The sequence below is a fragment of the Pseudophryne corroboree genome, chromosome 2 (assembly GCF_028390025.1).
Source record: "Pseudophryne corroboree isolate aPseCor3 chromosome 2, aPseCor3.hap2, whole genome shotgun sequence".
NCBI lineage: Eukaryota > Metazoa > Chordata > Amphibia > Anura > Myobatrachidae > Pseudophryne > Pseudophryne corroboree.
This window is the reverse complement of record NC_086445.1, coordinates 94,986,727-95,004,105: the sequence shown is the minus strand read 5'-3', so window position 1 is coordinate 95,004,105 and position 17,379 is coordinate 94,986,727. Positions and strand designations below refer to the sequence as shown.

The 17,379-nt window shown below is 42.1% G+C and overlaps 1 protein-coding gene across 1 annotated transcript in view; it reads left to right on the top strand.

The window, feature by feature from the left end:
• MMP20 (matrix metallopeptidase 20) overlaps positions 1-17,379 on the top strand; it is a 182,114-nt gene that overhangs the window by 138,514 nt on the left and 26,221 nt on the right. The window contains 4 exon segments of the mRNA XM_063950674.1: positions 4,417-4,543; positions 5,829-5,962; positions 7,863-8,019; positions 15,074-15,177. Of these exon segments, the coding sequence (XP_063806744.1) occupies positions 4,417-4,543; positions 5,829-5,962; positions 7,863-8,019; positions 15,074-15,177 (522 nt within the window).

Sequence of the window (17,379 nt, the reverse complement as noted above, 5' to 3'; positions counted from 1 at the left end):
GGGATAAAAGGACGTCCAGCCTTTAAGTCTGAATCACTGATGTTACCACGTCCCTGTGAGGAATCAGAATCCGTATTTGCTTTATATTCAGACCTTCGTTGTCTTCTATCACCGTCACGTGAACCACTGCCAACCCAATTGTAAACTTGATTATGTTCATAATCTGCTGTTACTTTGATCAATTTCATCTTTTTAAACTGTATCAGATTACGTTTATACAGCATCAGTTGCTTTTCAAGTTTCTCTATCCAATTGGTGTCAGTATCGGAAACCAACGTTGCCTTATTGGCTGTTTCAAATTTGCTGATGGACTCCCTCGTAGCAGTTAACTCACGACCTGCCTCCTCTATAACGAGGAGCATCAGGTCGTAGCTGCATTTGTTTAGGACAGCAATCCATCGCTTACAGAATGATACATTGTGGCGACCGATCGTAGGGCAGTTTTTAACACGGAAGCCACGTGGTATCGTTTTTTCTTTGTAGTAATCACTCAGTGTTACAGTATGGTAATAATAGTCAAGTTCACGTTGTTTTAATTTAGACCATTCCCTGTACAGATGTTCATTTGTCTTAAAATCCGGTTCAGGGGTCATACTGTCTTTACTCAACATTGACTCTGCTTCAGAGTCTGAAAATGATAAAGCAGTTCCTTGTGTGATCTTAGCAAGATTCAACATATCACATAATATTTCCTCTGGTGCACTTGTGCCCTCAGCCATGATTAAAATCAACCGAACAGAGTTACTAATGCACGTAGTACACCCCAAAGAGAATGGAACAAAATACGGGTGCTATTGCCTAAGAAAGGTCAGTGCCCAGACACAATACCTTCCCATATAAACGTCCAGATAGGCAGCACACACAATCAGAGATTACAATGGTCCGGTGCCTTCCGTAGGGGTCCCGCATGCAGGGTACTCCAAACATATATTCACAGACGGCGGCACTCGTAAATTATCAGGCAAAGACAGGGATGTGCTTCAACGTTTCGAGGACTTTATTTCCTCGTCATCAGGATAAATAAACAAACACAAAACTCACGTTTATATCCCCTCACCGCACCACATGGATCACGGCTGGATCCGGAAGACCGAGGACGGCGCCCACATGTGACGTCATCATTCGTTCCCCGTCACCATAACAACCGATCAACAAACTTCTGTGACAAATAAAACGGCATAATGAGGGAACGAGTCACCATAAGGGGTATTCAAACAGATACACAGAATAGTTCTAATACGTCTTATGTTATAAATATAATTGTTATAATCCATTGTTGATCTCGATCTGATCACACAAAAACTAGTACATTATATGGTATTCATTAAAACTCACATAAACCCGGCAGATAACCCAGATGAACTTAATCTAGCACCATGATAACACATATCAAAATAACAATATATGCAAGCCGCACATATCCCATATTATACATTACATTATAGCATACAGATCCGCAACCATAAGATCTTTTACTCTCATAGGAAGCAATGGAGCCCAAGGGTTTCATTGAGACCCTTAGGGGACAAGGTGTTTAATCTATGAATCCACCTAGATTCACAGCGCAGCAGTGCAAGAGATCTATCTCCCCCTCTGCATCTGGGGGGCACATGATCGATAATCATATACCTCAGAGCTGATAGATTATGTCCAGCTCTCACAAAGTGTCTTGCAATAGGTTGATCGCTATGGCCCTTCTCCAGAGCAGTCCTGATCGATAGTCTGTGTGTAGCCATACGTTCACGTAGGGTTCTATCTGTCTTTCCTACGTAACTAAGGCCACAGGGACAGGTGATCATGTATATAACGAATTTCGTCGTACATGTCACCCGATGCCTAATGAAAAACTTTTTACCGCTATATGGATGTCTAAAGCTGTCCCCTGCCACCATGTAGCTACAGGTGGTGCAGCTCAGACATTTATAGCAGCCGTTCTTTCTTGACAAAAAATGGGACTCGGGGGTTTCTATTTTAGTAATGTCAGTCTTGACTACCCAGTCACGTATATTCCTCCCCCTGGTATAACATGGCATCACTGTCTTACCCATTAAATTCAAATTTTTGTCAGTACTGACTATAGGCCAGAGTTTTTTTGTAATGGTTCTAATCTGATTGCTCTTATCATTATAGTGGTTAACCCACGCAATACGGTTAGTGTTATCATTTCTTTGTCTAGTGACCAGAAGTTGCTCACTGTTTAGCGCAGAACGTGACATTTTCTTCAATAGAACATTAGTTGGGAATAAGGTTTTATTTTATGCTAGATATATAGACGACATATTCCTTATTTGGACGGGATTGGAGGAATCATTTGTGTCGCTTATATCTAGTCATAATACATCCGATAGTCCCATTAAATTTACTTATTCTATTGATTGTAAGTCGGTACATTTTCTTGATGTGCTGATAGAATTGAATGATGGTAAAATTTCCACGAATTTATTCAGTAAACAAACAGACCGAAACACCCTGCTACATGCATCAAGTTTCCACCCTAAGCCTCTGAAGTATGGGTTACCATACTCTCAATTCCTCCGTGCTAGGCGGATTTGTAGTGATGGTGAGCTAGCTATTGATAACATCGATCAAATGATAATTAAATTTAAGTCTCGGGGTTATGATGAGCCGATGCTACAGCAAGCAAAAGCTAGAGCATTATCAATTCCCCGTGAGCAACTTCTGGTCACTAGACAAAGAAATGATAACACTAACCGTATTGCGTGGGTTAACCACTATAATGATAAGAGCAATCAGATTAGAACCATTACAAAAAAACTCTGGCCTATAGTCAGTACTGACAAAAATTTGAATTTAATGGGTAAGACAGTGATGCCATGTTATACCAGGGGGAGGAATATACGTGACTGGGTAGTCAAGACTGACATTACTAAAATAGAAACCCCCGAGTCCCATTTTTTGTCAAGAAAGAACGGCTGCTATAAATGTCTGAGCTGCACCACCTGTAGCTACATGGTGGCAGGGGACAGCTTTAGACATCCATATAGCGGTAAAAAGTTTTTCATTAGGCATCGGGTGACATGTACGACGAAATTCGTTATATACATGATCACCTGTCCCTGTGGCCTTAGTTACGTAGGAAAGACAGATAGAACCCTACGTGAACGTATGGCTACACACAGACTATCGATCAGGACTGCTCTGGAGAAGGGCCATAGCGATCAACCTATTGCAAGACACTTTGTGAGAGCTGGACATAATCTATCAGCTCTGAGGTATATGATTATCGATCATGTGCCCCCCAGATGCAGAGGGGGAGATAGATCTCTTGCACTGCTGCGCTGTGAATCTAGGTGGATTCATAGATTAAACACCTTGTCCCCTAAGGGTCTCAATGAAACCCTTGGGCTCCATTGCTTCCTATGAGAGTAAAAGATCTTATGGTTGCGGATCTGTATGCTATAATGTAATGTATAATATGGGATATGTGCGGCTTGCATATATTGTTATTTTGATATGTGTTATCATGGTGCTAGATTAAGTTCATCTGGGTTATCTGCCGGGTTTATGTGAGTTTTAATGAATACCATATAATGTACTAGTTTTTGTGTGATCAGATCGAGATCAACAATGGATTATAACAATTATATTTATAACATAAGACGTATTAGAACTATTCTGTGTATCTGTTTGAATACTCCTTATGGTGACTCGTTCCCTCATTATGCCGTTTTATTTGTCACAGAAGTTTGTTGATCGGTTGTTATGGTGACGGGGAACGAATGATGACGTCACATGTGGGCGCCGTCCTCGGTCTTCCGGATCCAGCCGTGATCCACGTGGTGCGGTGAGGGGATATAAACGTGAGTTTTGTGTTTGTTTATTTATCCTGATGACGAGGAAATAAAGTCCTCGAAACGTTGAAGCACATCCCTGTCTTTGCCTGATAATTTACGAGTGCCGCCGTCTGTGAATATATGTTTGGAGTACCCTGCATGCGGGACCCCTACGGAAGGCACCGGACCATTGTAATCTCTGATTGTGTGTGCTGCCTATCTGGACGTTTATATATATATATATATATATATATATATATATATATTATTATTTTTTCAGGGGTACAAGAGGTGTGTGAGGAGGGTCCGGGCTCGTCTGGGGGGGGGGGGGGGGGGCTAGAAGAGGCCCAGGCTAGCCACAGAAGAGATGGAAAGCCCCCTACTAGGCGCATGTCCCCATGTATCATGGTATTTTGAATCAAAGTTTTTTGTAAAAAAAAAAAAACAACTGCGAAAAGGTTATTCACCGAAAGGCCAATGCTACGTAAAAACACAAAAAAATGTTCAATCAGTATAGTGCAAACTGCATTAGAATATAAATTGGAAATATATAAAAATGCCAAATGAGCTATTTTCTTTATATATTTGTTTTATGTTTTTAATTTTGTCAATTGTGTTTCAGGAACAAAGAAATCTGGACAAGAAAAGTCTGGAATACCCCAAACGCCTAATCCAGCATACTGTGACCCAAATTTCTCATTTGACGCTGTTACAGCTTTAGGGAACGAACTTCTATTTTTTAAAGACAGGTGGATATAATCTTACATTATCATTTTAACTATAGAAAGAAAATGTATAGATATGTCAAGATATTTAACTTTCAAGTTCTCTTCAGTTTATATACATCACATATACAATACAAAAGTAATGCGTTGGAAAGACTGTACTTGCGTATTACGGGGGTCATTCTGACCCGATCGCACGCTGCAGTTTCTCGCAGCGGTGCGATCGGGTCAGAAGTGGGGTCAGAACGATGAACGACCGCGGGGCCGCGCATCGTTGGTGCATACACACTGGCCCTCATTCCGAGTTGTTCGCTCGCAAGCTGCTTTTAGCAGCATTGCACACGCTAAACCGCCGCCTACTGGGAGTGAATCTTAGCTTAGCAGAATTGCGAACGAAAGATTCTCAAAATTGCGAATAGAAATTTCTTAGCAGTTTCTGAGTAGCTCGACACTTACTCTGCCACTGCGATCAGTTCAGTCCTTTTCGTTCCTGGTTTGACGTCACAAACACACCCAGCGTTCGCCCAGACACTCCCCCGTTTCTCCAGCCACTCCTGCGTTTTTTCCCAGAAACTGCAGCGTTTTTTCACACACACCCATAAAACGGTCAGTTTCCACCCAGAAACACCCACTTCCTGTCAATCACACTCCGATCACCAGAACGAAGAAAAAACCTCGTAATGCCGTGAGTAAAATACCAAACTTCTTAGCAAATTTACTTGACGCAGCCGCAGTGCGAACATTGCGCATGCGCAGTTAGCGGAAAATCGCACCGATGCAAAGAAAAATAACGAGCGAACAACTCGGAATGAGGGCCACTGAGCGATATCGTTCTTATCTACCTGCAACATCGCCCAGAGTGTAGGGCGCATAAGTCTAAGGGGTATATTTGGGAACCGCCAACTTTTGCAAACTGCTGCTTCTCGGAGGGTTTGACCTTAAAATTGAATGTGGGAATAATGGTAATTTCAAAATGTGCTGGACTTTGACTTAATTTTAATGCAGTGTTAAATTTTGAGGTTAAACCCACCAGGAAGCTGTGATTTGTCAAAGCCGCTGCTTAGTAAATGTAACTCAAAGTTTCACCCTCAACCTGCATAATGTCTTATCATACTAGTTGATAAGTATTGCTCAGTAACATTTGAAAGGGGGTCGTGTCATTTTCTGGGAAAGGACGCATGTGATTGGATCTGAGTTGCACCAGTCAAATCAAAATATTACCTATTACACAAGTGTCTTATCAAATTCCGAATGGTACATTTATGTTAAATACAGTGACTAGATTGTTTTCCATCTTTCTTGTTCTTAGGTCTTTCTGGAGAAGGCAGACCTATCTTGCTGATATCAGACCCTACCCCATTGCAAGTTCCTTCCCACAGCTTATGTCAAATGTGGACGCTGCTTACGAGGTTCCTGAAAAAGGAACCGCATACTTTTTTAAAGGTAAAGCAGATAAAGCAGGCCATCGCTGCTCTTAAGTTATTATTAGTTATTTTTTATATAGCACGTACAATTGTTTATTACACAATCAGGCACAGCTCCCACGGCCTAGAGAAGCTCACTATCTAATAGTTGGTGTCTGGGAAGCAGGGAGGCAAAGTCGCCTGTCCAAAATCACAAAGAACAGAATAGTCTCTCAGTATCATTGTATCGTCAGCAAGATTACCTGCTGGGTTAATACTTAGGGGTGAATGTATCAAACCTACTAAAGAAGATAAGTAAAGAAGTTGACCATAGCAACTGACCACTTTCTACCCAGTGTTGGACTGGGGCATGAAGGGCCCACCGTGGAATTCATCGGTAGGGGCCCATGTTTAGGGGCGTGGCCAGTCTCCAGAAGGGGTGTGGCCAGCCACTACGTAGGTATGTCTAACCAATAGAGAGTGTACGGAATAGTCTGGGTACCTTACCAAATATATATAGTATATACTGCTTGTCCATGCATTATAATGTACCAGATCAACAACAGTAATGCACTGTAGAAAATGCACCATAGTCTTGTGCAGTATAAGGCAATATACTGTATGTATAATGCAATTCAAGTACACAGTCTGGAACCTGATCCCTAGAAAATGAGGTGTGGCTCCAGTTTTGAAGTGGATAAGGATATAGCAACCTGGAGTTTTAGATTACTACAATGAACCGATGCAGCACATAGTATTTCAGGAGCTGAGTGGGCTGATCTTGTAGGAGGTTTTCCTTGGTCCACATGTGTGATTATGTTAGAGAGGACAGGTGGGGGAGATATATCAAGCCTTGGAGAGAGAGATACAGTGGAGAATTTGCCCATAGCAGCCAATAATCTATGAAATGACAGGAGCTGATTGGGTGCTTTGCACAACTTTAAAGTTGTTGCTCAAAAATACTGTACACCACTATTGTAGGACTTTGGTGTCCCTCACTTAGGGCGACATGTACTAAGCAGTGATACAAGTGGAGAAGTGAGCCAGTGGAGAAGTTGTCCATGGCAACCAATCAGCTGCTCTGTATACGTTTATAGTATGCAAATGTTAAATGTTACATCAATGCTGATTGGTTGCCATGGGTCACTTCTCCACTTTTATCACTGCTTAGTACATGTCCCCCTAAGTACTTTTCAATGCATACATCTCAACAAGACCCAATGTTCTTCTGATTATCCAGTTGAGTCTCAGTCAAAATTAAAAAGAGTATTTTAAGGAATCTATAATGTAATCAACTTTAACTTCAATTTCTTCAGCCCAGGTTACTGTCCTTTGGAAATAAATGGGCAACGCTTGATGAGACTATTGTGGTGAGGTGAAATTAGTCACAGTGGCGCAGCAATACAGGTTGAGTATCCCATATCCAAATATTCCGAAATACGGAATATTCTGAAATACGGACTTTTTTGAGTGAGAGTGAGATAGTGAAACCTTTATTTTTTGATGGCTCAATGTACACAAAGTTTGTTTAATACACAAAGTTATTAAAAATATTGTATTAAATGACCTTCAGGCTGTGTGTATAAGGTGTATATGAAACATAAATGAATTGTGTAAATGTACACACACTTTGTTTAATGCACAAAGTTATAAAAAATATTGTCTAAAATTACCTTCAGTCTGTGTGTGTAAGGTGTATATGTAACATAAATGCATTCTGTGCTTAGATTTAGGTCCCATCACCATGATATCTCATTATGGTATGCAATTATTCCAAAATACGGAAAAATCCCATATCCAAAATACCTCTGGTCCCAAGCATTTTGGATAAGGGAGACTCAACCTGTACTACATTATACATTAAAAAAACTCACATATTGTCACATGTTCTTCAATGATGTAGTCAGCAGAGTGACAGAACGTTTTCATGTTTTCAACAGGTCCCCATTACTGGGCTACAATAGGTCTTCGGATTTTAGGACCTCCTCGGCCTATTCATGACTTTGGGCTTCCAAATAATGTGCAAGCTGTTGATGCGGCCGTCTACCTAACGGGTTCTAAGAAAACATTGTTCTTTGTTGGGGAAGATTTTTACAGGTAGAGTTATAATAGAAGACCTCTTTCGAGGTTGATTAATTTAGATACTTGTTCACAAAAAAATGTAAAACATAAAAGAAGGCCATATCACTTACTGTGACAGTAAGTAGTATCCTAATAGCTGGAAGAGAAACTAGCATATTCGGCAATATAATTATCATTATTATTGTTATCCTTTATGTGGTGCCACAAGGGTTCCGCAGAGCTTAACAAAGTACATAAACAAATGAATTGAACAAGAAAAATGTGACTTATAGCACTAAACAATGCAGGACAAGTACATGGAACTCGTATGAACATTGCTTCATCAGCATTCATAACACTCAAATAAGCATCAGGGCGGCAGCAACCAAGCATTAGATTCCGATGTACGGAGTTTGGGGTGAATGATAATAAAAGTAAGGGAAGGAGAAACACCTAAGGAATGAGGGCCCCGCACGTGAAAGTCTTTGTAAGTGAGTGTGAGAAGCTTGAATTGGGTCCTGAAGGGGAATAGGAGCTAGTGTAGGGCTTGTAGGAGGGGCGGAATATGTAAGTGATCATATAGCTGATCATGTGATCACATGATCGCCCCATATTACATCAACAACCACCCACCCCAAACCACCACCTGGTATATTTAGAAAAAAAGGACTAGTACCCCATACTCTGTACAAATGTTTGTGTTGAATTCTCCCTATTTGTGAAACTAAATATGTGTCCTCACACTGATGCTCAAATCCCACGGCGAGAATTTTTTTCAATCAAATTGTGTGCCTTGTTTGCATAAATAAAACAATTGTGTAAGAAGTGCTACGATACAGCGGCCGCCCCTGCTCTCAGGCCAAGTTCCCCGGTGCGTCATCTGCGGCTTCGTACGTATTTAAAGCTAATTCCTGCACAGTTAGAGTTGCAGCCCGGTGTCTGTAGAACACAGTGAGTGGTGCTTCTGTGATGCGAATAAGATACAGTATTTAAAGAAAAGTGCAGCACGCCACATCTCTCTGAGCGTCTCAGTTGCAACATGTGGCGTACAGACACTAGGTTATGAGGGAACATCTGTAGTTATAGGACTGAAAATGTATATGAAAAAAAGGTGCTGGCACTGCATAGCATTGAGTACTGTACCATCACACAGCAATCACATGTTATATAATATACTCTCTGTATTGTGTACAAGATGGAGAAGGGCATTCCTTAGACAAATGTATTGTCCGAGTGCTCTACAAATGGTGGCTGTTATTGATGCAGAAAGACGGACAACAGGAAAAAAGGAATTCCAAGTTCTTGCTAGTAATGAACTTGCAATTGGTCAACTATGTAAATTAGAAAGCTATTCTCTAATATCAGCCTTTTTTGCTCCAAACAAGGCCTGTGACTGCATTTACTTTTCTCATTGGTTTTTGTTTGCTTATCACATAGTTATTGATATATCCTATACGGATGGTGGTCACAATAGGTGTCAAGCGGAACGTGAAAGTGACTGTTAGACCACACAGAGAGTTCTTATCCAGGATGCCGGTTTATTGGTATTAACAGGTATACAGGTAACAGCGGTAATGCAGGGTTTAATAGCAGTATCCAGCTGTAACACAGTAGTAGCTATAACAGCAGTATTTCTTATGTGGCTGAGACATGGTAGATGTGGTGGCCATTGAGCTCTGTGGTTATGGAGAATAGACGGTAATAGTCGCTGAGGGTAAAAAAAAGATGATATACGTGCATGTCAGGGTGGCTCACTTGGTAGGGGTTACTAAGGTAACAAGGACTCATCAGACATTGGTTATATAATGGGTTACTAAGGTGACAAGGACTCATCAGACATTGGTCATATAATGGTTTACTAAGGTGACAAGGACTCCTCAGACATTGGTTATATAATGGGTTACTAAAGTAACAAGGACTCATCAGACATTGGTTATATAATGGGTTACTAAGGTGACAAGGACTCATCAGACATTTGTCATATAATGGGTTACTAAGGTGACAAGGACTCATCAGACATTGGTCATATAATGGATTACTAAGGTGACAAGGACTCCTCAGACATTGGTTATATAATGGGTTACTAAGGTGACAAGGACTCCTCAGACATTGGTTATATAATGGGTTACTAAGGTGACAAGGACTCCTCAGACATTGGTCATATAATGGGTTACTAAGGTGACAAGGACTCATCAGACATTGGTCATATAATGGGTTACTAAGGTGACGAGGACTCATCAGACATTGGTCATATAATGGGTTACTAAGGTGACAAGGACTCATCAGACATTGGTCATATAATGGGTTACTAAGGTGACAAGGACTCATCAGACATTGGTTATATAATGGGTTACTAAGGTGACAAGGACTCATCAGACATTGGTTATATAATGGGTTACTAAGGTAACAAGGACTCATCAGAAATTGTTTATATAATGGGTTACTAAGGTAACAAGGACTCATCAGACATTGGTCATATAATGGGTTACTAAGGTGACAAGGACTCATCAGACATTGGATATACAATGGGTTACTAAGATTACAAGGACTCATCGGACATTGGCTATATGACCTTGTAACAGTGATTCCTGTGACCCATGTAAAAGGCAGTATTTGCTGTACGTAGAAAATTTTAAACAGTTTTTACACATTTAACGAGGGATTTAATATTATTTTCAGTCAATTTTGGGGAATTATTTTATTGCAGAATATGATGAAACACATGAAACTCCTCTCACTTCCACTATATTCTGATTAATAAACACCCGCTAGACGGATATAAATAATTACAGTATATTAGTTAGTCACAGTGTGACTCAAGGTGTGGGATGATTTGTTTGCAGAATGACAAAACAATATATAAATGTAGGGATAAAACTTAAAAACATTGACACCCCAGAATAACATAGCAAAGTCATATTTTAAAATGAAATCCATTGAAATAATAATATTAAACAATATGAAAAGACTGATATTAGGCATTTTACAAGTATAATGTTGACATTTAGAATGCTGACTCCAGAATGTCAACATGGTCTGGACGGGAGGTCACCATTCAACATGTAGACATTCACAATGTTGACAATAACAGAATGGGGACATTGTGAATGCCAACAGTCAATTTTGGCCAATTTTAGGGTTAGTTGTATGGTTAGGGATAGACCACCATTGAGTTAAGGTTAGTTGTAGGGTTAGGAATAGGCTGCAGTTGGGTTAGGGTTAGTAGTATGGTTAGGGATAGGCTGCAGTTCGGTTAGGGTTAGTTTTAGGGTTAGGAATAGGCTGCCGTTTGGGTTAGGGTTAGTTGTAGGGTTAGGGATAGGCCACCATTGAGTTATGGTTAGTTGTAGGGTTAGGGATAGGCTGCAGGTTGGTTAGGGTTAGTTGTAGGGTTAGGGATAGGCTGCAGTTGAGTTATGGTTAGTTGTAAGGTTAGGGATAGGCTGCCGTTGAGTTAGGGTTAGTTGTATGGTTAGGGATAGGCTGCAGTTTGGTTAGGGTTAGTTGTAGGGTTAGGGATAGGCTGCAGTTGAGTTATGGTTAGTTGTAAGGTTAGGGATAGGGTGCCGTTGAGTTAGGGTTAGTTGTATGGTTAGGGATAGGCTGCAGTTTAGTTAGGGTTAGTTGTAGGGTTAGGGATAGGCTGCAGTTGGGTTAGGGTTAGTTTTAGGATTAGGAATAGGCTGCCGTTTGGGTTAGGGTTAGTTGTAGGGTTAGGGATAGGCTGCAGTTGAGTTATGGTTAGTTGTAAGGTTAGGGATAGGGTGCCGTTGAGTTAGGGTTAGTTGTATGGTTAGGGATAGGCTGCAGTTTAGTTAGGGTTAGTTGTAGGGTTAGGGATAGGCTGCAGTTGAGTTATGGTTAGTTGTAGGGTTAGGGATAGGCCACCATTGAGTTATGGTTAGTTGTAGGGTTAGGAATAGGCTGCAGGTTGGTTAGGGTTAGTTGTAGGGTTAGGGATAGGCTGCAGTTGAGTTATGGTTAGTTGTAAGGTTAGGGATAAGCTGCCGTTGAGTTAGGGTAGTTGTATGGTTAGAGATAGGCTGCAGTTTGGTTAGGGTTAGTTGTAGGGTTAGGGATAGGATGCAGTTGAGTTATGGTTAGTTGTAAGGTTAGGGATAGGCTGCCGTTGAGTTAGGGTTAGTTGTATGGTTAGGGATAGGCTGCAGTTTAGTTAGGGTTAGTTGTAGGGTTAGGGATAGGCTGCAGTTGGGTTAGGGTTAGTTTTAGGATTAGGAATAGGCTGCCGTTTGGGTTAGGGTTAGTTGTAGGGTTAGGGATAGGCTGCAGTTTGGGTTAGGGTTAGTTGTAAGGTTAGGGATAGGCTGCAGTTGGGTTAGGGTTAGTTGTAGGGTTAGGGATAGGCTGCAGTTGGGTTAGGGTTAGTTGTAGGGTTAGGGATAGGCTGCAGTTTGGGTTAGGGTTAGTTGTAAGGTTAGTGATAGGCTGCAGTTGGGTTAGAATGCTGCTAGATTTAGTTTTAGGGTTAGTTAAGACAAATAAGGAAAACCGCAAGGTCAACATGTCGACTGTCGACATTCACAGTATGAAACATTATGTTCACTTCCCATCCATGTCAACATTCTGAACGTCAACTTTGTATACCACACCCATTTTACAAATGCCTAAGGTGCAACAATCACAATATACCAGTAGTCAAACAGGTGGACCTGGGGGTGCAAGTACAGTTCCGCGCCTGCAGAGGGGTGTGAGTGGGATAAATCACATGGTGGTTATATTTACAAATAGATGGAACTATTGTGCAAGGTAGTTAGGATACAGCACATAAAGTAAAAATGTGCAGATGTTACAGTACAGAATATAGGCCCTCATTCAGACCTGATCGCTCGCTAGCAGTTTTTTGCAGTCCTGCGATAAGATAGTCGCCGCCTACAGGGGAGTGTATTTTAGCGGAGCAAGTGTGCGATCGCATGTGCAGCCGAGCGGTACAAAACAACTTTGTGCAGTTTCTGAGTTGCCCAGAACTTACTCAGCCCCTGCGATCACTTCACCCTGTTCGGGCCCGGAATTGACGTCAGACACCCTCCCTGCAAACGCTTGGACACACCTGCGTTTTTCCAAACACACCCAGAAAACGGTCAGTTGCCACCCACAAACGCCTTCTTCCTGTCAATCACCTTGCGATCAGCTGTGCGAATGTATTCTTCATAAAACCCATCACACAGCAATGATCCGCTTTGTACCCGTGCGACGCACCTGCGCATTGCGGTGCATACGCATGCACAGTTCTGACCTGATTGCAGCAAAAAAAGCTAGCGTGCGATCAGGTCTGAATGACCCCATACTTTATAAGGATGCTAAATATATATTTATAAGGTGTGATATAAAGATTTTACATTTGCTGTAGACTAAATACATATAAAACTTACTTTTCTGTGCCACCGAGAGTTAAATGGTAAATAAATCATGGTTAAAAACAAATATACAGTCAAAATCTTAAAAGTACCACATAGAGCTAAGATAGGGGGTCATTCCGACCTGTTCGCACGCTGCGGTTCATCGCAGTTGTGCGTACGGGTTGGAACTGCGCAAGCGCGGTGGCCGCATTGCGCAGGTGCATCGTTGCCCGGCGACGGTCGCAGTGGCGATCGCAAGAAGATTGACAGGAGGAAGGCGTTCCGGGGTGTCAACTCACCGTTTTCCAGGCGCGGTGATCCGAACGCAGTCGTGTCCAGGCGTTTGGAGGGCGGATGTCTGACGTGAATTCCGGGACCTTCATCGCTGGATCCATTGCACAGGGTAAGTAACTGCAGGGTTAGTCTTGTTTTACACAAAACTTTTTAGCATAGCAGGGCTGCACAAGCGATCGCAGCCCTGCTATGCTAAAATACACTCCCCCATAGGCGGCGCCTAGTTGATCGCACGAGCAGCAAAAAGTTGCTACGTGCGATCAACTCAGAATGACCCCCATAGCCGTAACCTATGTAAGTTGGATGAATAAAACTGTAGAACTCTGGGGCCTATAAATAATGTGGAAACAGCAGGTTCTGCATTGTGAAAGTAAAATGGATATTTACATGTCAAAAGCAGGAGATACATCCCACAGTTGACACTTCGGGTATTTGAAACTGAACCCAATGTCCATTACAACTACTGTAGCTCATACTGTAAATAGAGTGCATGGACAGATTGCTGCGTGTGCACGGTAGTGAGGCTGTACCTGAAGCTGGAAATTAAATTATTTCTTAAGTGTCCCGATGTCAGTTCTCTACTTGTTGCGTCTCAGAGAAATAAGTGCGGCCGAACTAGATAGAGTCGAGCTGTTGGATCAATCGGTTGGATATGCCACGTTAATATTAGACACTACCTCAGCATCACAGTCTACAGAACGTCCATTCAATGGTCCCGATTCAGATCTGATCACTTCTGTGCATTTTAGCAGGCGATTATCGTTTGACTGCGCATGCGTATGCACCGCACTGCAAACGCACGTCGCTAAACAACTGGCATTGCCAAACAACGAGAAGCTGGTGCGAAAATTTAAATCGCACAGCCATTCACAAGCTGATTGACAGGAAGAGGCCATTTGTGGGTAGTAACTGGCCGTTTTCTGTGCGTGTCAGGGAAAACGCAGGCGTTCCCAAGCGTTTTCAGGGAGCATGTGTGATGTCAGCTCCGGCCCCGATCAGCCTGTTCTTTTCGCACTGTAGGAGTAAGTCCTGGGCTGCACACACTGCACACAGAGGAAAAACCATTCGATGGTGAGTGAGGTGCGAATGAATTTGCAGCTGTCCACTGCCTGAGGGACATTTTTGCACGGCGTACACATGCGATCGCACACTTGCACGGATGAATTGTCACTCCCTTTGGGTGGCGACTATCTGATTGCAAGACAACAAAATTAGCAGCCCAGCGATCAGGTCTGAATTGGGCCCAGTCTCCACTGTACTGTACAGGAACCTTACTCAAGTTTTGCTCATGTCATGTAAAATCTTGATAGAAATATCAGCAGTAGCGCCATGGATCCCTATAGCTTTTTGTGATGCTATCAAAGTACAGTTTGTATCTAACTGCAATACATTTGTCCTCGGTGTTTGTCAAATGCAAACAGTTTATATTCTCTCCACAGCTATGACGAGGCAAACCGAATGATGGAGAGAGATTACCCGAAAAGCGTTGACGATGAGTTTTCTGGGGTGGAAGGAAAAGTGGATGCAGCAGATGAAGTAAATGGTAATTGACCTGATAATGCTGAAATATCCTTAGGAAAGAAAGCTATACCTTAAACTAGTGATGAGCGGATTCGGTTTTACTCGGTTTTACTCGGTTCTCAAAACCGAATCTTATTGACTCACTGATGTCACGTGTTTTGGATAGCCAATAAGATTCGGTTTTGAGAACCGAGTAAAACCGAGTAAAACCGAATCCGCTCATCACTACCTTAAACACACCTTAAATACACTTTACCATGGAGCCGCTGCGGCCGCTGTACTTAACACACACTCTGCGCACTTTGTACGCTATTAGCGTACAAAGTCCCGTACTGCGTAGGGACTTCGTGTACAAACACCGTGCTGACGGTACAAAGTACTCACAGCGCGTACACACCCAGAGATACACCACAAACCCTGAACAGTTATGCAATGCAATGAAAATACGCTTTAAACCTTAGCAGGGCAATGAAGACACAACACCAATTGTGATTTTACCACTGGGTTCCGACACCACAGTGGATTATTGCTAAAAGGGGGGTTACATTACAAACAATACAATACAATATAATATAACAGAGTAAATGGCTACATTCAATGGTACCTACGTGAGTAGATTCGCTTGCGCTTCCCGGCCCGGTCCTCGGTCATCTGATAGATAACTTTGTGAGTCTTGATTCAGACTAGGCCTGCAGCAGCTCTCTTTATACAATTCTTCGAAAAAGCAATACAATAGATACTGTAATCTCTTTGTCCATTGGACACAGGAATGCACATTTACAGTACAGGAGAGGTCATAGGTCGGTTTGAATAGGTAGGCGATGTCTTTCCCAACTGCTTTTGTGGGTGGTCTACTCTGGATTCCCGCCGCATACATAATGTACAGTAAATACAGTTTATATCTATATTCTGCTCCTGCACATAACTATCCGCAGGAACATGCGATCTTTCTCAAACCAACACCGGAATGTTACCCTTAAAATACCCTTCAGCTGGATACCAAACACCACCTTATGACCTTGTTCTGTCCCCTCCTATTCTGTAAAGGTGAATCCCTTTGTTCTGTTACCATTTAAACTGTTGTTACTTTCTGATGTGGTGCAGGGATACTATGTGTACATTGTGCACTATTTGGATTAAATATATAATGTGTTTTGATAGTCTTCCGTGCGCTCACAAACTCTACCGTAAATACTCATACCACGCGCTAATGCGCAGGACTGCGGGAGCGACCATACGCAAATTGCGGATATGCGCACGCACGACAGAACAAGTGCACGCAGGGAGGCCATCTGTGTGTAGTTTGTACGTGATGTGTGTACTGCAATACTTTTCGACTTTGACAGTCCACCCTTTGGCAGTCACCAATAACTACCACTATCTAATCACTAAACAGAAAAATATCTATACAATATCTACAGAAGCTTTGATGATCGTAGAGAGTTGTAGGTGGGAAATGTATGACCTAGTGAGATAGTGAAAAGCATGTATGTATGAATCCATGTCTGAGGGGCATGTATCATCGTGTCATATATGTTCTAAATAAGCTTCGAGGTATTGCGAAGTATACATTAAATCCTTCTCATCCCATACTAAGGGTCTGTAAATGGGCCAAGAAACACTACCAAGCTCTTTTCGGCTTCTTGTTCCAACAAATGGGGTGCACATTTATTTGATGATACATGGAGGGGGAACATATGTGAGTGCTAGTATGTGGATATCACCTGTTGACTATGTGTGCCATTAACTGGAGGTTGCAGAGATGAAGATAAGTCACATATCTAAAATACATTCACATAAACATTTTGGGTAGGGCTGATGTCTTTTCCGGATGGATGTATCTGGGCAGAGGGGGAAACAAAAGAAAAACGGGTGAAAGAAACAGGCCATGAAATTCATTTGCAATCCTTATCATAACACTGTCTTTATGGATGGGTCATAAATTAAATCTGCTGCTATAACAGTGCCCTCGCTCAATAGACTCATCAACTTTGTGCCGTGCTTGCGCCGCGTCAGAATTCGAACACACCTAAATATCGAACCAATAATTATGATGACTCCCAGGATACAAAGGAGAAACTTCCCTACACTCATAATAACATTTTGAGCCCACTCTCCTAAACCTGAGAACCAATTTTGTGGGTTCAACCATGAGACCCAGCCGGTCAGTTCATTACTCACAGTCGCCAAGGTAAGGTTGTGTTTCCTCTTGAACTCCCACTTC